This window comes from Hemiscyllium ocellatum, chromosome 2 (genome assembly GCF_020745735.1).
Source record: "Hemiscyllium ocellatum isolate sHemOce1 chromosome 2, sHemOce1.pat.X.cur, whole genome shotgun sequence".
Taxonomy (NCBI): domain Eukaryota; kingdom Metazoa; phylum Chordata; class Chondrichthyes; order Orectolobiformes; family Hemiscylliidae; genus Hemiscyllium; species Hemiscyllium ocellatum.
This window is the reverse complement of record NC_083402.1, coordinates 122,449,079-122,470,869: the sequence shown is the minus strand read 5'-3', so window position 1 is coordinate 122,470,869 and position 21,791 is coordinate 122,449,079. Positions and strand designations below refer to the sequence as shown.

Sequence of the window (21,791 nt, the reverse complement as noted above, 5' to 3'; positions counted from 1 at the left end):
ATGGGCGGCTATAGATCTGTGGCAGTTTGGCCCATTGTGCCCATTCAGGTCAGATTAGATTAGATTACTTACAGTGTGGAAACAGGCCCTTCGGCCCAACAAGTCCACACCGACCCGCCGAAGCGCAACCCACCCATACCCCTACATTTACCCCTTACCTAACACTACAGGCAATTTAGCACGGCCAATTCACCTGACCTGCACATCTTTTAGATTGTGGGAGGAAACTGGAGCAGCCGGAGGAAATCCACGCAGACACGGGGAGAACGTGCAAACTCCACACAGTCGGCGCCAGGCAGCAGTGCTAACCACTGTGCCACCGTGCTGTCCAACTGTGCCACTGTGCCACCCAACTGTGCCACCGTACCGCTCACTGTGCCACCGTGCCGCCCACGGTGTTAGCCTTTCAAACGGCACCATTGCCATTATCACCATCACTGTGGAATCACAAAGCTCAGAATACATCAAGAATCAAAACTGAGGCCATCCTGATTAAACAGGTCAAACTTGGGTCAGTTGTGACATCTTCAGTAGCTGCACACTCACTTCTGAGTCAGTCAAACCTCCAGACACTTGAGATCAGTAATCTAGGCGGGTAAATCCTCTGCATTACGGAGAGAGTACTGCACTGTTGGGCACTGCAGGTTTTCAAACGATATGTTAAACTGAGGAACTTAGCTGGTAGTTTTGCTCTATTAAAAACAAACTTCCCACTGCCATTAATTCACTGAAGAGCAGGGGATCTGTCCTTGATGTCTTGCCCAATATTTATCGTTATTCACTAAAGGAAAAATCTGGCATTGTTTCATTGCTTTCTGTGGTAGTTTGCTGTGTAAATTGGCTGCTTGTGTTTCTTCTATTACAACAGTGACCGCATTTCAAAAATTATTTCTTTGTGACGTTCTGTCTTCCTTTGCGCTGTTATTTTCCGCTGAGCTAGAGTTTTCTTTTCTTTGTTAATTTATTAAAGTCCCTCAGAAGGAAATGCGTGCTCTTGGCTGCAGAATTAGTCAAGGCCACACACGCACTTCCTGCCTTGGTGTCGGGAATCACGACTCGCTGATCAACATGGAGAAGCAAGCCATCCTCTCTGTGCCTTCACTGACCCCTGACAGTGATAGCAGATATGTCAGAGGCTGAGGGGTGACCTTATAAAAGTTAATCAAATCATGAGTGGCATGGATAGGATGAATGGCCAAAATCCTTTCCCCAGGTTAGGGGAGTCGAAAACTAGAGGGTATAGATTTATGGTGAGAGGGGAAAGATTTAAAGAGGACCTAAGGGGCAACTTTTTCATGCAGAGGGTGGTGCATATATGGAATAAGCTGCCAAGGGAAATCATAGAGATGTACAACGCAGAAACAGACCTTTTGGTCCAACTCGTCCATGCCGACCAGATATCCCAACCCAGTCTAATCCCACCTGCCAGCACCTAGCCCATATCCCTCCAAACCCTTCCTATTCATATACCCATCCTGATGCCTTTTAAATGTTGCAGTTGTACCAGCCTCCACCACTTCCTCTGGTAGCTCATTCCATACACACACCACACTCTGTGTGAAAAAGTTGTCCCTTAGGTCCCTTTTATATTTTTCCCCTCTCACCCTAAACCTACGCCCGCTAATTCTGGACTCCCCGACCCCAAGGAAAAGACTTTGTCTGTTTACCATATCCATGCCCCTCATAATTTTAGAAACCTCTATAAGGTGACCCCTTAGCCTCCGACGCTCCAAGGAAAACATATCCAGCCTATTCAGCCTCTCCCTATAGCTCAAATCCTCCATCCCTAGCAACATCCTTGTAAATCTTTTCTGAACCTTTTCAAGTTTGTGGTGGAGGCTGGTACAATTACAACATTTAAAAGTCATCTGGATAGGTATATGAATAAGAAGATTTTAGAAGGATATGGGCCCAAATTCTGGCAAATGGGACTAGATTAGTTTAGGAAATCTGGTCAGCATTAAGGGTCTTTTTCTCCATATTGCTTTTAATCCTTTACTCATTTTACTGGTCAATTTCCCATGGCACTGCATAGCTAGCCTATAATCCTGAGGAATAAATGGGGAGTGGGGAAAGAGGGAGAAGGGAAGGGAAGGGAAAAGAGAACATAAAATGGAAGGGGGGGATGTGAGATAAGTGAGCTAGGGAGGGGGAAGTGGAAAGCAGGAATTGGGGAATGGGTGGGATGGTTAGGGAGGAAGAATGGAGAGAGGGAGGGGCAATGGGAAGTGGGGGTGGGAATTTAGGGTGTGAGTGTGGACAGGGTTAGCGCTGTGGTACAGGAATAGCGGGAAGTGGAACGGGCTGTCTAAACTAGTGAGGAAACCTTCAGGATCACATCCAGCTAGTGTTGCTAATTCAAGTAGGAAGGCTTTTCAAATACCAATTGCAATATGGCAGGTGGTGCTATCTAGCTGGGTTGGATATTTCAGTCACCATAACGCACTTGCTGAATGAGGCGATCTCTTTTTCCAGACCGCAATTTCTGAGAAATTGAAAACAATTAGATGTGAACAACAGGAAACTCTGAGCAATCTTTACAAGTAGTAACCTGGTGCAGTTGAAACAATTACATGCATGTGACTGACCGTCCTTGAGTCAGAGAATTCATTGAATTCATAGAAGGCTGTGGAGGCCAGGTCAATGAGTAAAGTTAAGACTGAGATGGATAGGTTCTTGAATATCAAGGGTCACGGGGAGAATAGAGTTGAGAAACTTATCAGCCATGATTGGATGGCGGAGCAGACTCGATGGGCTGAATGGCCTAATTTCTGCTCCTATGTCTTATGGTCTTTCAGATCTAAAAAATAGACATGTCAATAGCAAAAGGATCAGGACTACTACTATTAAAAATGTGAGGCACATCACTATTCTATCTCATCCAATATGAGGCTCAGCCTGTGTAATCCCCAGGGATGTATCTTTTTTATAATCAGCCTGTTCAATCATCACATAAAAGCTCTGTGGCAGATTGCACTTAAATCTAGGTCTTCCTGTTTCCTTTTTTTATAGAACCTCTTGCTATCTCTTTTTATATTTCTAGCTAATTTCCTTGCATGCATTAATTTATTTTCCCTGATTAGTGTTTCAGCCATTCTGTGTTATGCTTTATATTCTGACCAGTCATCTGGTCAGTATCACTCATCTTTGCACTTATCTATGCTTTTTCTTTAGGTTTGATGCTTTCCTTAACTTATCATAGAATCCCTATAGTGTGGAAGCAGGCCATTTGGTCCATTGAGTCCACACTGACCTCCAAAGAGCAATCCACTTACCCTATCACTGTAACCCTGCAATGTCCCATGGCTAATCCACCCAAGCACACGGCCACCTCCTTCTCCTCAGGAATGTATATTTTCCTGATACCTTCGCTCAATTAAAGCACCTTTTTTTTTGAGACAACTAGGGTCATTCTGACTTGGGTGATATTTCCCTTTCCATCACTAGCCATATCCTCAATTACCCAAGCCCTAAATTTAACCCTTAACCCTCCTCTCCGCTCTTTCATCCACAATGACATTTCTTTGAACCTACTTATTTGATCAAACAATTGTTGACTGCCCTCCCATGTAGCTCATTGTAAGTCTTGCTTGGTAACACTCCTGTATGAAAGGTGCCATCTAAATGCAAAATATTTTTCCACTGCAGCCACTAACATTAAAAACAGCAGTAATCTTGAAACTAATTTGATTTGTTCTGTTTTAGTATCTTATACTGTGCACAGAAGCCATTTAACCCAATAATTGCCCATGCTGGACTCTTTTTAAAAACTTATACAGTTAATCCCCTCTGCTCTTTCCACTACAGCCATGGAAATTGGTCTGTATGAACAAAAATAATTTGTACTTAGCCTGATCCACTTTAAATCACAGTCAATCCACTATCTACTTCTGTCTTTAAAATATTTAATGACTCCACAATGACCCTGCAGTGTTTTCAAAGATGCACATCCTTCTGCAAGAAAAAGAAAATCACCTGATCTCTGGCCTAAAATAGCGTCCCCTAATATCAAAACACTGCCTGCCCCCTTCCTGTTTGCTCAGTTCTGGACTCACCCAGAAGAGGAAACATCTTTCCATGTCCATCTTGTCAAGACTTCAGGAACTTACAAACCTCCGTCAAATCACCCCTCTCTCTTCTCAAGTCCAGTGAAAAGCAGACTGTTCAACCTCGCCTCATAAAATAATCCATTTATTGTGGCTATTAGTCCAATAAAGCTCCTTGTATTGTTCAAAATCATTTACATTCTTCCTAAAGGAAGGAGACCAAAACAGCACACAGGATTTAAGATGCGATTTGGAGATGCTGGTGTTGGACTGGGGTGTACAAAGTTAAACATCACACACAATACCAGATTTAAGATTTGGTCTCGTCACTGCCCTGAAGCATCACATTCTGATGTTTTATGTTCAATTCCTCTTGTAATAAAGGAGTATTACTTCATCATTCTTCTGAATCGTTTGCAATAACTGCATACTAACTTCTTACAACTCACATACTAAAACATCCAGATCCCTGCAGCTGTTTTCCATTTAAGTAATACTCGATTTATTTTCATTCTTCCTCCTAAAGTGAACGACTTCACATTTACACACATTGTATTCCATCTGTGAGATATGTTGGTCTGCATCATTGTTAGGTCATCTTCCCAACGTGCACTTTTACTACATTTGTGTCATCTATAAATTTAGCCACCAAACCTTCAATACCCTCATCTAAGTTATTGATATACATTGTGAAAAAGTGGGGATCCAGTACAGTCTCCTATAGGACCCCACACATTGCATCCTGCCAATTTGAAAAATACCAATTTATGCATACTCTGTTTTCTGCCATATTTGCTATTTTCCAGTATCATGGAACCTTTGAGAATCTAACAAATTTTGGAAAGTTAACACCAATGCATTACCTGATTAGACCCAGCTTTTAACACCCTAGGATTAAGCTAATCATGGAGATTTATTATCTTGATGCTTCACCAGTTTGCTCAGTACCTCTCACTTAGGGACTATTAATTCACCAAAGTTCTCTTTTTGTTTTCTTCAATCTCCAGGTTTAAAGGTATTACCAGCATGTTTTTGTATCTTCTATAGTGAAGAAGCAAAATATTTATTCATTGTATCCATTTCTTTATTTTCTATTATTAACTCTCCATTCTCACTGTCCAGAGGACTAATACTTAGCTGACTTCCTTTTTTATAAACCTATAGAAACTCTTGCTATTTCTTTTTACATTTCTAGCTGATTTCCTTGAGCACTTAATTTATTTTCCTTGATTAGTGGGCGGCACGGTGGCAGTGGGCGGCATGGTGGCACAGTGGTTAACACTGCTGCCTCACAGCGCCAGAGACCCGGGTTCAATTCCCGACTTAGGCGACTGACTGTGTGGAGTTTACACATTCTCCCCGTGTCTGCGTGGGTTTCCTCTGGGTGCTCCGGTTTCCTCCCACAGTCCAAAGCTGTGCAGGTCAGGTGAATTGGCCATGCTAAATTGCCCGTAGTGTTCAGTAAAAGGGGTAAATGTAGGGGAATGGGTGGGTTGCGCTTCGGTGGGTCAGTGTGGACTTGTTGGGCCGAAGGGCCTGTTCCCACTCTGTAGGTAATCTAGTGTTTTAGTCATTCTCTGTTATTCTTTATATTCTGACCAGTCACTCATCTTTGTACAATTATACATATTTTCTTCTAAGTTAGATGCTTTCCTTACCTTCCCCAACTAATATTAGTGGGTCTTTCTCTTGAAATTTTTTCTTCACAGTTGAAATGTACTTATTCTGTCACTGCTTCTCTATTCATCAATCATCTATTCAAATAGATAAATAAACTGGCTCAGTTTTCATGGCATGGCAACATGGTTGCCATTATTCACTCTCAGACTCACTTGTCTCCCTTTCAAGCTAAATATAAAATTCAATCATGTTATGATAAATGTGACATAGAGGTGCCTTTACTATGAATTAATTAATTAATCCTGTCACATTACACAATACCAAGTCTAGTGTATCCTGCTTTCTGGTTGGTTACAGACGTAATGCTCTAAGAAACTATCTTGAAAACATTTTATCTGTTTGTCATTAAAGGTACTGTAGCGAATATGATTTTTTCCATTTTATATGGAGATTAATGTCTCCCATAATTAGTGCTGTCCCTTTATTCCAAGCACCCAGTATTTCTTCTGGCATATTTCTTGCCGCATCATGGATATTGTTTGGGGACTTGTAGATCACTCTGACTAGTGACGTATTTCTCCTTCTAATCCTCATCTCTACCCAAACTGTTTCTACATCCTTTTCTCATGATCCAACGTAATCTCCAACTATTGCACCAATACCATCTTTGAATGGGGGCACTACCTCTCTGCCTTTACCTAGCTTCCTGTTCTTGAATTTCCTATACCCCTAAATGTTGAAAATCCAGTCCTTCTCATTGTGTAGCCATCATTCCATGAGATCATCCAGATCATATTTATTCCTGTCAATGTCCACTATTAATTCATTTACTTTTTATGAATAACACATATATTCAGACAAAGAGCCTTGAGTTTTCTTATTATCTTTGTAGCATTTAGTCTTGACAGCTGATATATTCTTAGTTTTTTTTCTCTCTTTGTCCTTTCCTATCATTCCCTGATTGTCATTTTCCACATTAGTATTTTGCTCTCCTACATCGACTCTCTCCTTCGATTTGATACATTTGCCCAGCTTGATCCCTTGCAACTCTCCCTTTGTTTAGTTTATCCAGACGTTATTACCTTTGAGGTTCTGCTTTTGAATTTGGCACCTAATTTCTCATACATCGTCTACAGAACCTCTTCCTGTGTTATTAAGAGAATAGAATCCCTACAGTGTGGAACCAAGCCCTTTGGCCCAACAAGTCCATGCCGACCCTCTGAAGAGTAACCCACCCAGCCCCATTCCCTTTACCTATTACTCCACATTTATCCCTGACTAATGCACCTAAACACTATGGACAATTTTGTACAGCTAATTCACCTAGCCTGCACATCTTTGAATTGTGGGACGAAACCAGAGCAAAGCCACAGGGAAAATGTGCAAACTCCACACAGTCGCCCAAGGCTGGAATCGAACCCAGGTCCCTGGCACTGTGAGGCAGCAGTGCTAACCATTGAGCCATCATGCTGCCCTGCAATGTCAAAGTGGACCACAATGAATGGGATCTTTCCCTTCCTACTGCAGGTTCATCTCCAGCACAGGGGAGATACCCTGAAACTGGGCATCAGACAGATAACCCAGCCTGGACTTGTGCTCCTTGCTGAAGGGAACAGTGTTAATCTCCCTCCATATACTGTCCCCTAACTATCATGACATTCTTTCTTCCTGTACCACAGTGCCATGGTCAGTTAGCACATCCACCCTCAGCCCTCATTCTCATCCAAACAAACTGAAACAAAAATCTTCAAATCTGTTGGATAATTGCAAAGGATGAGGCTCCTACATTCTAGCCTTGGATCTTTCATCTGCCTCACTTGTAGTCACACCCTCTCCTGTCCCTGACCATTAGCTTGAATCAGAATACCCAAACCTAAGGGGTATGACCATCTCCTGGAGTAGTGTCATAACCTTCCCCGATGGGTGCAGCTCAGTACTGAGTCGAAGTTCCTACAACTACGAACACTTACTGCAAGGTGCTGTAAATTTTTGTACCCCAGGTTATAAGTTATTTTAAATACTAAGTACCTCTGCATTGACCTTATGAAACCACACAGCAATGGACAATATGCATCTCATAAATGCCCGTTGGTGCAATTGATGTTTCTAGAACACTTGATGTTCACTAGATAGAGATAAGCTTTTTCCCAGGATAAAGGATTCAATAATGAGAGGTCACGCTTTCAAGGTGAGACGTGAAAAGTTTAAGGGGGATACACATGACAAGTACTTTATACAGAGAGGGTGGTGAGTGTCTGGAACGCATTGCCAGCAAAGGTAGTAGAGGCAGGCATGGTAGATTCATTTAAGATGCATCTGGACAGATGCATGATTAGGTGGGGAGCAGAGGGATGCAGATGGTTAGGAATTGGGCGACAGGTTTAGACAGTGGATTTGGATCGGTTCAGGCTTGGAGGGCCGAAGGTCCTGTTTCTGGCCTGTAAATTTTCTTTGTTCTTTCCTTTGTGCCTTTGCTGAAATTTGGGTGAAAAGCTTTGTGTCTAGGTCCATATAATAAGACAGTCTATCAAGATGATGCTGGAATCCAATACTTCCAAATACAACCAGCGGCTTTCATTTTTATAGCACCTGTCAGGACCTCACGGCTAATGAAATACTTTTGAAGAATAGTTACTGTTGTAGGAAATGTGGCAGCCAATTTGCACACAACTGATCCCACAAACATCAAGGTGATGATGATGATGATGATGAGGCTTGTTTTCCTTGTTGATTGGGAACTAATTATTGACCAGCAAGTGAAATTTTCTGGTGTTCTTTGTTTGTCTGTGGTATCTATGAGTAAAAAATGAGGTCTGCAGATGCTGGAGATCATAGCTGAAAATGTGTTGCTGGTCAAAGCACAGCAGGCCAGGCAGCATCTCAGGAATAGGGAATTCGACGTTTCGAGCATAAGCCCTTCATCAGGAATGAGAGAGAGTATCTATGCATCAGCTGAGAGAGCAGATAAAGGCTCAGTTTAAAGTATCATCTGAAAGAAGGTGACGCATTGACAATGTCAGCCTGGACTAGTCTTTGAAGTGGGGTTCTAACCCCCGAGCTTCTGATTGAAGATTAAAGAGTGTGTCCCACTCAGCCACAGCAGACACTGTCTCAGTCCCTCTCAAGGGGTGAAGTGGCCGTGAGAAAACCACCAGTGAATTTATCAAGATTTCTTTGAAATTGCAGTGGGCCAGGAACACTACCCGTTTTAACTTGACGGTTTTGTGTTGTCAGGTTTCCAGCTTGCAAGCCACCGAGGTCACGGACGGAGCATCTGAAAGAGCAGCATGTGCAACATCAGATGGTAAAGGCCGCGGTAACATCATGTCATTTTGTCCCCTCTCCAAATCCAGGGTTGCCAACTCTGCTGGGACCTTTCCTGGAGGTTCTCTCACCTGGTCTCCTGCCATAAACCAGTCCAGCCTCTCATGGGCCGTCTGACAAGTCAGGAGGGAAAGTGAGGGCTACAGATGCTGGAGATCAGAGTCAAAGAGTGTGATGCTGGAAAAGAATAGCCGGTCAGGGAGTATCCGAGGAGGAGGAAAGTCGATGTTTTGAGCATAAGCTGTTTAACGGTATTTGATAAAGAGCTTATGCTTGAAACATCGATTCTCCTGCTCCTCGGATGCTGCCTGACTGGCTGTGCTTTTCCGCACCGCATTCTTCGACGAGTCAGTCTTTCTGACACCCCTGCCATACCACAACCAATTGGAAAACAAGCAGCAACTTTGTGAGCCAATTGGATTGGACTTGACTGTCAATCAAACAGCCTAAACAGAAGGGTTCCAAGATTTTACTTTTAATGTCTGTATGATTTTCCTCCTGAGTCTTTACTTGCAGCAGTGTTCAGCTTTCCTTCCCGGAGAATCCAGGGCAATCCTAGAGAGTTGGCAACCCCTCCTTTATTCACCTGCTGGAACAACAGAGGGATTCAGTAATTCTTCAGAGTCTTTGCTTTGGAGATGGGATGTATTGGTGGTTGCACAGGGCAAAGTGTTAGCTGCCTCTGTGGTTTTAGCAGCAGTTCATCGAATTCCTACCTTCTCCTCACCCAACACCCGCCTCAATAGAAGTGTTAGATACCGAGAGATTTTCACCTCCCGGTATTCCAAAACAGGCTGGGTACATATTTCTCCCCTTCATCTTAGCAGCCTCAGTTCTTTCATCCTCAAACCACGTGCATCATGCTATGAGTACAGAGAGAAGTTTTTCTCATACAGTGAGCCATGATCACTGACTGAAAAGATCTGAAGCAGATTCTATAGTATAAAAGTGGAATTGGATGGAAGCTTGGGAAAATGGGCAGCACGGTGGCTCAGTGGTTAGCACTGCTGCCTTGCAGTGCCAGGGACCCAGGTTCGATTCCAGCCTCTGGCGACTGTCTGTGTGGAGGTTGCACATTCTCTCCGTGTCTGCGTGGGTTTCCTCTGGATGCTTCAGTTTCCTCCCACAGTCCAAAGATGTGCAGGTCAGCTAAATTAGCCATGCTAAATTGCCCACAGTGTTCAGTGCATTAGTAGGGAGTAGGGGAATTGGTCTGGGGGGAGGTTACTCTTTGGAGGATTGGTGTGGACTAGTTGGGCTGAAGGGCCTGTTTCTGCACTGTAGGGAATCTAATCTAATAAAAAGGAAACAAAAACAGCAGTGCAATGATAAAAGAGTGAAGAGGAATAGGAATATTTGGATTGCTCTTTTAAAGAGTTAGTATAGGCACAATGGCCTCCCTCTCTGCTGCAGGATTTAATATTGCAAGTCCTGCTGAACAGGTAGCTGCCTGCTTGCTAAACTAACAATGGATCACAACAATAAATACCATGATCAATCAAGAACGAAACTCAAGTTGGATTTCATCAGTTTGACATACTTCCAGCATCTTAAATTCATTGTTTTGTTTCTGCCCTCTTATCTTTGTCTCTTTCAGTCCACATAACTCCATGGGTATAATAAAGCATTCTCCAAGCCCGAAACCAAAGTGTCCCCCTTTCTTCAACATGAGCACCCCCTGCGAGGACCGGTGAGCCCTTGCTGAGTGAGACTATGGTCACCTGACTGAATAAAGACTCAGGGTTAAGTTCTTCAACTCTAACATTCAGCTCAATCCAGGCTTTAGTGGCCTGTGCCATCAGGGTAAGCTCGATCCATGAGCTTCCTGTTGCTGAAGGCCCCAAATATCTACCGTTAAAACTACTGCAATGAGGAGAGTCGAAGTAGGGATGGGAGGAGGTAGGTGTGCAGTGTAAACACTGACCGTTGTTCTGAAAGTGCTGTAAACACTTGTAAATGTTTTGTAAAGCCCTTTTTTGGCCTTTTTCTCCTTCTGAAATGGCATTCTGCTACAAAGGCCTATTTTGCTGAAATGTGAAACAAATTACAGCAGAGGAGGAGGCCATTAGGCCCCAAGGGTTTCCACTTGTATCCAAAAGTTTTTGAACTGTGTCAGGAGTTTTCATTTCTGCCACCCACCAAGGCAGCGAACTCCAGACCGCCACCCTCTGGATGAAAGAATTTCTCCTTAACTCCAGTCTGGTACTTCTACCAATCACTTAGAACCTGGGGCCCGTAGTTGTTGACCTTTCTGTGAAGGACAATAGGATCCTGCCTAATCCATTGTATGTCACCCCCGCTTAATTCTATATGCCTCAATTAAGTGTCTCTTCAGGTTCCTCTCGTCCAAAGAAAGCAACACAGGATGACTCAGTCTTTCCTCATAACAAAACCTCTCCTTCCCCGGCAACTTGCTTGTAGATCTTCTTTGTACCATCTTTATTGCAATCTTCTCTTCCTTCCTGTAACATAATAATTCAATCATTTCTGAGAAAAATGATTTACCCCATTTCAAATGATGTTCTCTCTTGTTCGATGCTCATCCTAAATGTTACATCATTCTCAGCTCAGCATCGGAGTTTCTGTCAGTCCTGCTATTGAGCAGCTGTCTGGAAGTGGGATGAGGTCTACCAAGATTGATCTACCCTCTCATATCACCCTCCCCACACCCATCCCAGTTCTCAATAAAGTTATCATAGGGTCATAGAGACGTACAGTGTGGAAACAGACCCTTCGGTCCAACCTGTCCACGCTGACCAGATATCCCAACCCAATCTAGTCCCACCTGCCAGCACCCGGACCATATCCCTCCAACCCTTCCTATTCATATACCTTGTCCAAATGCCTCTTAAATATTGCAAATGTACCAGCCTCTGTGTGTGAAAAAGTTGCCCCGTAGGTCTCTTTTATATCTTTCCCCTTTCACCCTAAACCTATGCCCTCTAGTTAGATTAGATTACTTACAGTGTGGAAACAGGCCCTTCGGCCCAACAAGTCCATACCAACCCACCGAAGCGCAACCCACCCATACATTTACCCCTTATCTAACACTACGGGCAGTTTAGCATATCCAGTTCACCTAACCTGCATATCTTTGGACTGTGGGAGGAAACTGGAGAACACCCACGCAGACACAGGGAGAACGGGCAAACTCCACACAGTCAGTCGCCTGAGGCGGGAATTGAACCCGGGTCTCTGGCGCTGTGAGGCAGCAGTACTAACCACTGTGCCACCGTGCCGCCCATAGTTCTGGACTCCCCAACCCCAGGGAAAAGGCTTTGCCTATTTACCCTATCCATACTCCTCATAATTTTGTAAACCTCTATATGGTCACCCCTCAGCCTCCGACGCTCCAGGGAAAACAGCCCCAGCCTGTTCAGCCTCTCCTTATAGCTCAGATCCTCCAACTCTGGCAACATCCTTGTAAATCTTTTCCGAACCCTTTCAAGTTTCACAACATCTTTCCGATAGGAAGGAGACCAGAATTGCACGCAATATTCCAACAGTAGCCTAACCAATGTCCTTCGTCCTGCCCTTCATAGTAATAAACTCTTGGCACATCCCAAGGTGTCTTTAAGCCCACAAAGAAGTGTAGTTACTACAATAATGTAGGAAACATAACAGCTAATGTGTGCATAAGATTTCATACATTCATAATAAATTAGTAACTAATCTACTTTAATGGTACTGGGTGAGGGGTAAACTTTGGCTCAGTGACCATGGAGTCTTTACTATCCACCAGAGAGGAATCTTGGTTAAAAATCTCATGCAGCTTCGTCAGGTTTAACTTTATGCTGAAGACTCTGGCGTGAGGTTTGGTTCCATGACCTCTGACTCGAGGTGAGACTAAGCTATGACTTAAAGGAGAATTGGGTCTGGGGTTGGTTTCCACTATAACTACAGAAGGTGATTATTTCTTGCGTTACTTTGCAGAGAACCATCCTCCGGGGGGCGCTCTCAGTGACCCGCTGCAGTTATGCATTGTGCACCCACCGCGGAGCAGACACTCTGGGACAGAATGCAGCAAGTCGAGCAGGTCAGGGCTGAGCGGATCAAACAGCGACCCACTGCTTCAAGAATTAGTTATAGAAGGTAACAAATGGAATGTGAGAGAGGGGTTGCTGGTGCTTTGAAAATTGTACAACCTTGGTGAGATTACACATGCAGTACTGTGTGATTACACATGCAGGACCGGTCTCCATTTTAGGAGAAAGTGAGGACTCTTCTTGCTGAAGGGCTTATGCTCGAAACATTGACTTTCCTGCTCCTCATGTCTGACCAGCTGTCTGACCGGCTGTGCTTTTCCAGCACCCCACTCTAATCTTGACTATGATCTCTAGCATCTGCAGCCCTCACTTTCACCTTGGTCCATATCCCTCCATTCCTTGCATATTCATGTGCTTATCTAAAGGTCCCTTGAACACCCCTGTCGTATTTGCCTCCACCTCCCCTGGCTGTATGTTCCAGACTCCTACCACTCTGTGTAAAAAAAACTTTCCCCATATATTTCCTTTTGAACTGTCTCCCTTTCACCTTAAACGCATGGCCCTTAGTTTTAGACATTTCAATTCTGGGCACTTTGGAAGGAACCAAACACAAACACAAGAATGGTACTGTATTGGTAGACCCAAAATGATTGAGAAGATTGGGCTTTTTTCTCCAGAAAAGCAAAGAAAAAAGGGTGGCATGATAGTGGTCTTTGAAATAGTTAAAAGTGTAAGGCACCAGGAGCTTATTACCAGTTTGGGCAGGTCCTGAACTGAGTCTATCTGTGCAGAGGTCATTGCTAATAAACCCAACAGGAAACTCAGGAGCAACTCCTTTACACACTGCTGGTGAGAAGGTGGAACTCCCTGCTGTAGGAAATAAATGAGGTGAATAGTGTATTTAAAGGGAAGCTGGATAAAGATATGAGGGAGAAAGGAACAGAAGGAGATGTGAATAGGATGAGATGATTGGGCATGGAGGGATGGTTGAGTGGAGCATAAAAGCCAGCATGGATGAGAGAGAATACTGACCTGTTTTTGTGCAGGTTACGATGTTGGGCATGTTATTGCCAGATTCCACATATCGTGATTTGGCTCATATAGATTGAAGAATGTGATTTCACATAGATTAGATTCCCCACAGTGTGGAAACAGGCCCTTTGGCCCAACCAGTCCACACCAACCCTCCAAAGAATAACCCATCCAGACCCATTTCCCTCTGACTAATGCACCTAGCGCTATGGGCAATTTAGCATGGCCAATTCACCTAACCTGCACACCCGACCCAGACACTGGGAGAATGTGCAAACTCCACACAGGCAGTCACCCAAGGCTGGAATTGAACCTGGGTCCCTGGCACTGTGAGGCAGCAGTGCTAACCACTGTGCCATTGTGCCACCCTTTTGGACATGCACTCGATTCAAAGAAGCAAAGCTCTCCGCCTGATGATTGCACCTCTCCCTGGAGTTTTTTGAATAACAGCGGGAACATATGGAGAGTGAAAAAACATCATAATCTCAACATCAAATGTTTTTTCCCCTTTTCTCTTGAAGATTTACATGGAAATTTCAGAATCTTGCTATTGGTGGATGACTACCTTATTTGCATGTACCTGCATTGCGTTGGCTAGTCAATCAGGTGTTTGGTCTTACCTGAGCTCAGGGATTTAGATTTCTCTGGTCAGGATTGCAGGGGAATGGGAGCTGGTTTTTTCAGCAATGAGACTCAGGGCAGGATTGAACTTGGTGGAAGTGGATGGTAGTACAGTTACTGGTAACACGTGAGCAGGAGAGATGGTGAGATGTGCCAGTGAATGAGCAGAAGCACAGAAGGCAGGAAGGGGTTAATAGTGTAGAGTGTGAGGTGAATGAGAACATTGAGTGGACATGATGCTTGCATTAGTAGGAGTTATCTATTAATGTTGGTTAGACCTGTGTGGAGAGGCAGGGATAGAGTGAATGAAAGTTCTGTCAGTGAAAGGTAGACTAGAGAAATAGTGGCATTTACACTGACAGGGCAGAAGTACATTTGGTCTCATGGACATTGTTAAAGACTAATATTTTAGCTACAGGGTTTAAATGCTCAGAAAATCTCCTCATGTTGAATTCCATTTGAAGTTGCAGTATCATGATGTTGATTCATGATCAGAAATGTGCTCCTTGAAAGGACGGAAGCTGATTTAATAATGATTTTCGCAAGTTTTAAAGGGAAGAACCTTTCCAGGCCTTGAATAATGTGGGCTATGGTGAGAACATCAGGAAAATTGCGTAAGATATCAAATCTTGATATCAAGACTGAAAAGTTGCGTGTTCATAATGAGGTCCTGGACATCGAGACAAGACTCTCACCACTGAGATGTGAGAGGGCCATTAACAGGGATTATCACACATTCTCACCCTCACTATTACTTAGTTATGCTTTGACAGTGCATATTAATGAGGACTAGCAGCATTGGACCAGTTAGGTAGACTCCAGGTTATCGAGGATGGGAGATGAGGATCGGAGACGCAGGTGAGCATTGGAAAAATCATTTGGAGAATTAACAAGGGCACGGATGAGGGTTTCAGCAGATGAACTGAGGTAGATAGGCAATGTTATGAAGATGGAAATGGTTTGAGTGATGGTGGGAAACTACAGGGCTGCAAGGTTAGTTCACGTGTTGAAGATTGCAAACAGCCTGGTTCACTTTCTGCTACTGGTTTTCCCCTTTTGAGACAGACTGAGGTCATGTATTGTCGCAAGCTGCTAATCTGACCCATGAGATTGAGATCCAGGAAACTAATACTTTTCAGGTTTATGGCTGCTATCTGAAACCTGAGATTAGGTTGCGACCTTGCAATTACTTCCTCGTATCTTATTAATAAAATACATTTTCATTTCATTTCATGTTAGGGCTTTAATTTCCCTGTAGCGAGAGTTTGCAATGTTACCATTGTCACTTTATCCCAGTTTCTCGAAGATTGAAAATAACTGACATCCTATGTGAATGTGTACAGTTTACCCAGTCTCTGTACCTGCCGAAATAAATTATGTTCTAAACAGGTGAAGCCTCAAATTTGAAATTCTCAACCTTGTTTCGAAATCATTCCATTTTCTCAACTTGCCAAACCAAGCCCCACTACCAACCTCTCACCATCCCCAGCCCCAAACACCTCTCTACTTCTTTAAGATAAAATCTACCTCTTTGACTGAATCTGTCCTAATCTTTCCTTATGTGACTTAGGTATGCTCCTCTGAAGCACCTTGGGCTGTTTTATGACATCTAAAATATCCTATAAATGCAAGTTATTGTTGACTAATATCTAATTTGACGGGACAAGTTCACCTTGATAATTATGACCTTTCTCATGTTTAGAGGTTTGTACAGATGTCCAAACCCTGATGAACAGTCCACCACTCTGATGGGGCAGCCTGATGATTTTGGTTGCTTGTAGGTTGCTTTTCAACTTACCCCCAATGTGAAACAAATGCCCTTTATTGGAAAGTAATGGATCCTTTCCCAGAGGACCATCTTTTACCTCTCCTCAGGTCTGTCCTGGACGTTACTGGGGGTTAGACACAGCCTAAGCATGTACCCTTTGCCCACACATTGCTCCGAATTCTTGTGTCAGCCTAGAAATGACCTGAGATATGTTTTCAAAGATCTGCACTTTGTGGGAAGTGCACAAAATGCAGATAGCAATAAATTATTTTCTCAAGATTGCAAACTGTAATTCAGGAAGTTTGAACTACTGATTTTCTGTTGCCAACTGCTCCCATCCATGCCCAACATTGATGTTTGACCTGTTAATGTCCATCTCCTGCCCCACCAAATGTGACGTGGTCACAGTCTTCATAATCAATTGGATTTCAATTCCCTGGTGCTATTCTTTAGTCCCAGTCATTTGTCTTTGGGTCTTGGTGACAAATTTTCATTTCTGGAAACTCCAGAGCAATTCCGGAGGATTGGGAGCCCTCATGACCACCTTAGGCCATTAGATAAAGGGACTGAAACAGGCCATTTGGCCCACTGCGTCTGTTCTGCCATTCAATGAGATCGTGACTGCTTCTCCCTGCCTTCCAAGTCACATTTGGGTTGCAGCTTGCATGGGGTTAACACTAACAAACCTAGGTTGTCCTCAGTTCCTGGCTTCCCCCTTCCTACCCACAACATCCATTTTGATACCCGTTGCCCTCTTTTTGGTTTGCACCGTCTCGCTCATTCTCACAAACTTTTTTCCGTTTTACTCAGAGTTGGTGGTGAGCTGCGAAGCAGCGACGCAAACAGACGAGAGGCCAGACATGCAGGTTGTGACCCTGCGCAGGGGTCACAGGTCAGGAACTCCCAGGTCAAGGCCCAGGTCACTGGTGGATTACAGCAGCTACAGAGACACCAAGTTACTGGTTGCGAGCTTCTTGGAGCACTCGTCATGCACTATGACCCCGGAGGTGCAGGAACTTGTGGAAAATATTCGATCAGTGTTGCAGTCTGATGAGGAACACATGGAGGAGGCAGTGGCAAGTGCTAACATACTCGATCAGGTAAGGGACAATCATTGCAACTGCGTTTTGGTTCTCACTGTCCTTGGGATGCTACATCTATATATCAAAGAGGATCGATCAGGCTATGAAGGATTCCAATGCATACTGTAAATTAGATTAGGTTGGCAGGTGATTTGGGAAATTTCCTATGAGGGAAGGTTGAGCAGGTTGGACTTGTACTCACTGGAGTTGAGAAGAATGAGAGATGACCTTATTGAAGCTTAAGATTCAGAGGTGGCTTGACAGGGAAAATGCTGAGAGGATGTTTCCTCTTGGGAATGAACCTGGAACTAGTTTCAAATCCTTTCAATGTACGTGTCGCCCATTTGAGATCGAGATTAGGAGAATTTTTTTTCCCCATCAAGGGGAGTAAATCTTTGGAACTGATTTCCAGAGAAAGCACTGGGGAGTGGATCTTCGAATATATTCAAGATGGAGGGAGACAGATTGTTGATTGATAAGTGAGTCAAGGTTTTGGGGGCAGACAGGAAAAGTGAACTTTAGGTTACATCAAGTCAGTGATGACCTTGTTGAATGGCGGAGAAAGATCAAGGAGCTAACGGTCATCTCCTGCTTTTATTTCTTACATTTATTATGAGAAAAATGAAAAGAAAAATAGCAAGAAGTTGAGAGTTAAATAAATCCAAACAATGGAGCTGAAATCCAGCTGACATTCCCAATGCAGTACTGAGGCAACAATACACTGCCAGAAGTGTGCTCTTTTGGACGAGACAATACATAGAGATCATATATGCCCCTCAAGTAGACATTAAAGGACTCATCATACCACTGAGAGAAGAATAATGGCCTGGTCTGTCCTGTGAAATTCTATGTACAACATATTTTTCTTCTGTTGGATATTCCCCAGGTAGATAACGAATGGGATTGTGGCTTTATACATGCGTTATCGATGGTATCGGTTTGTAACGCACCAGGTTGTTAACATGGATAAGAATTTCAAAAACGATGAAGTAATTGAGAATTAGGAGACAATGAACGAGGGAATTTTTACATACTTTTAAAGTAACTTCAGAGCAACAGAATGAATGTTTCAGGGCAGTGACCTTTCGCCTTGAATTAGACCCCATCTAGAATAATCTGCCCAGTTCTGGGTACCAGACATTAAAAACACTGCAAAGGCCTAAAGTGTGCGGAAGGAATTAATTAGAACGGTGAGAGACTCCCGTGTGTGGAGTGACTGGAGAAACTCCAGGCTATTTTCCTTAGAACCGAGAAGGTTAAGGGGATATTCAATCGACACATTCCAAATGTTGAAGGGTTTTAAGAACAGTAATAAGGAGAAATTTGTCTCTAGGGCAGGAGGGTAAGTAACCAGAGGGCACAGCCTTCAGGTAATGAGTAAAGGAACTAAGTTTACGTACACAATTTAAAAAAAAATGTTCATTGGCTAGGCCAGCATTTCTTGCCCATCACTAATTGCCCAGAGGGCAGCTAAGAACCAACCACATTACTGTGGGTTTGGGATCACATTTAGGTTAGACCAGGTCAGGATGGCAGTTTCCTTTTCTAAAGGGCATTAGTGAGCCAGATGGGTTTTTACCGTGGTCACCATTACACTAAGGTTTTATTCAGGATTTTTATTGAATTCAAATTTCACCATCGACCACGATGGGATTCAAACCCATGTACTCTCAGAATGTTAACCTGGGGGTTCTGGAGTTCTAGTCCAGTGACAATACCACTGTCTCCACAGATTCAACAGTAAACTTTAAAAGAAATTCAGATAAATATGTAAGGGGGACAAAATTGCAGGGCCATGCGCAATTGACCAAGAGTAGAGTGGAACTAATTGACACCTGTACTGACTCTTTTGAAAGATATGTTTGGCTGATTGGTCTCTTTTAGTACAACATCACTCAGTAATTCTCAGGAATGTTCCACACAATATGTGGAATCTCACTTCTGCTTCATTCTGGAGAGGTAACTGCTGAGTGCAACTTGACCACCCGGGCTTTACCTGTGGTTTTCTTTCTGGACAGGCGATCATTGGCAGCTCCGAACACAACATCTCAAACAGGGAGACACCCCAGACGCAGGGCCACGCACAACTGCTGCATCTGCAGAGCTGCGGCGATCTGAGCACATTTGCCAGCACGGAGATGGAATCAGGAGACGGAAGCAGCGAGCACAAAAGCCATCAGGAGAGGCCTCACAGTCTGGTCGGTGTGATGCAAGAGACTGTGCTTTAAACATACAGGACTACTCAAAGTGCGATTCGAGCCAGGACACAGCTTCAAAATGCCAGTAACTAATATTGCCTGGGAGGGAACTAGTTTAAGGATGGGAGTGCAATATGAGGAAACACTGACATAGAATCATACTTAACATATGGGAGAACCAAGTACAGTATGCAAGTGTAACTTATTCAGCGATAAACTGCTCAAAATGCACTTAGTTCAATGGGAGATAGTGAAAGTTGCCCTTTATGTTGTAAAATGTCGTGGTGTTTGAAAGTATAAGACTCCTCATCTCAAGTTCCTGGTCAGTGAACAATGCCAATGACTCTCGAAACTGCCCAGGTTCATTAAAGCAAAATCTACTTCTGTTCCTGCTCCTTAGGCCTCATCATGTCAAAGGGCACTTTATTTGAAACAGAAAATGAGGAATTGCTAGGTCCAGTAAGGTAGCATGATGACAGGTTTAACACTGATGGTTTTCCTTTGTATCTTTTATTGCTCTGAATAATTACATGTCCTTTGCATTTTGTAGTACTGTTTTGTTTAAAATTTAACAAATGATTTAACAGGTTTGTAATCTTTAATGTTATATATGTATAGAGAAAAATATAGATTATATATAAAAAAAAAGGCACCTATTCCTATTCTATTTAGATTGTCACACAACGCACTATTATATAAACATCTCCCGCACTCATTAATCTACTTTGGAAAATTCTAGGTGACTGAAAATTGCACTGAAGCACATGTCTGATCTTGCCCAACAATGAAGAAAAATTGCCAGTGGCACTGCTGAAACTTTGTTACTTAAGTATATTGTTTCTAGGTGTGATGTTGTATACCATGGGAAGCAATCTTGTCCTTGGGTTTTGTGGTCATATCCCGCTCCAATGACTTGAGCACAGAATTCTAAGCTGCCACTCCTGTGCAATACTGAGGGAGTACTGAACTGCTGGAGGTCCCGCCTTTGGAATGATATGTTACGCTAAGGCCCTGTGTGTCCTTTCAGGTGGACGTCAAAAAATCCCCATTATTGCCATTCTTGAACAAGAGCATTCACCTGAACTTTCTGTCCAGTATTTATCTCTTGCTTAGAAACCATTAACAACTAGTCGAAACTTGGTATCTGCAAACTACCTACCACCTTTCCGACAACAGTAACTACAGTTCATTCACTGTTAATGCCTGAGGATGTCCTGAGGTCAAGAAAAGGTGCTACATAAATACTGATAAGAGAACATATTGAATGGGTTGTGACAGGTCTAGTGCCGAGAAGGTTAAGGCTATGAAATGGTTTGGAGAATGGCAGTTGGGAAGGACACTAATAATGCATGTTCTTTCTTACTTTGAAGGGAAAGATAGAATTGTGTAATTGCACTAAAAGCAGAACCTGCGTGAAGCAACACTTTACGTTTATTCCCTACATGCCCGTTTTTCATACATCCCTGTACATGCAGGTTAAGTATCAACTTGTAAATTCTTCTAACACAGAGCACTCACTGAAGGAGAGAGAAAGATTCGTGGGCAGCCTTGGAGTTTCTGGCAGCTGGCCAGAACATTGTGTCCTCAACCATTATAATCGATACCTCCAGACTAACATGCAGGTGGGACTATCTACCACAGTAACACTCACTTTTTTGTGGGGTTGGGGGGAAGAGAGAGAGAGAGATCGAGATCTGCTCAGATTGAGAGAGATGTTTGGTGTGTAGGAGGGCTTTTTGCTCAAAGTGTGAGGAAGAGTGTGGTGTGGGTGTGGGTGTGGGAGGGGCTGTAGTTTGTGGAGGAATGGGGGAGGTTTGCCCAGTTGATTGGATGGCCACGTAGATCAGATTAGTGCCAATTGCTTGGATTTTGATCCCAATCTAGCCAGGCCGGATGTAGGCCCTACATCCTTGCTTTATGTGTGGCAGAAAATTAGGCATTATGAGTTGGACTTGAAGGAAAGAAAGATAATGTATGACACATGGCAGTATTCAGTTTTAAACATGCCTCAAGAAAACTTGTCTGTCTGTGTCAATAGGATTTTTCTTTCGAGCACATGGGGAGAAAATGATGGCATCCTGGTGATGTTACAGGACTGGTGATCTAGAGAGCAG

General features: G+C 43.4%; 1 protein-coding gene across 3 annotated transcripts in view; it reads left to right on the top strand.

Moving 5' to 3' along the window:
• The window catches only part of fam189a2 (family with sequence similarity 189 member A2), a 123,907-nt gene extending 103,616 nt beyond the window's left edge, over nt 1–20,291 (top strand). For all 3 annotated transcript variants that reach the window (XM_060839727.1, XM_060839709.1, XM_060839718.1), the window contains exons 8-11: nt 8,901–8,970; nt 12,924–13,082; nt 17,208–17,497; nt 19,498–20,291. In XM_060839727.1, coding sequence (XP_060695710.1) covers nt 8,901–8,970; nt 12,924–13,082; nt 17,208–17,497; nt 19,498–19,707 — 729 coding nt within the window. In that variant the 3' untranslated portion in view covers nt 19,708–20,291. The remainder of the gene's footprint in view (nt 1–8,900; nt 8,971–12,923; nt 13,083–17,207; nt 17,498–19,497) is intronic.
• The last annotated feature ends 1,500 nt before the right edge of the window (nt 20,292–21,791 follow it).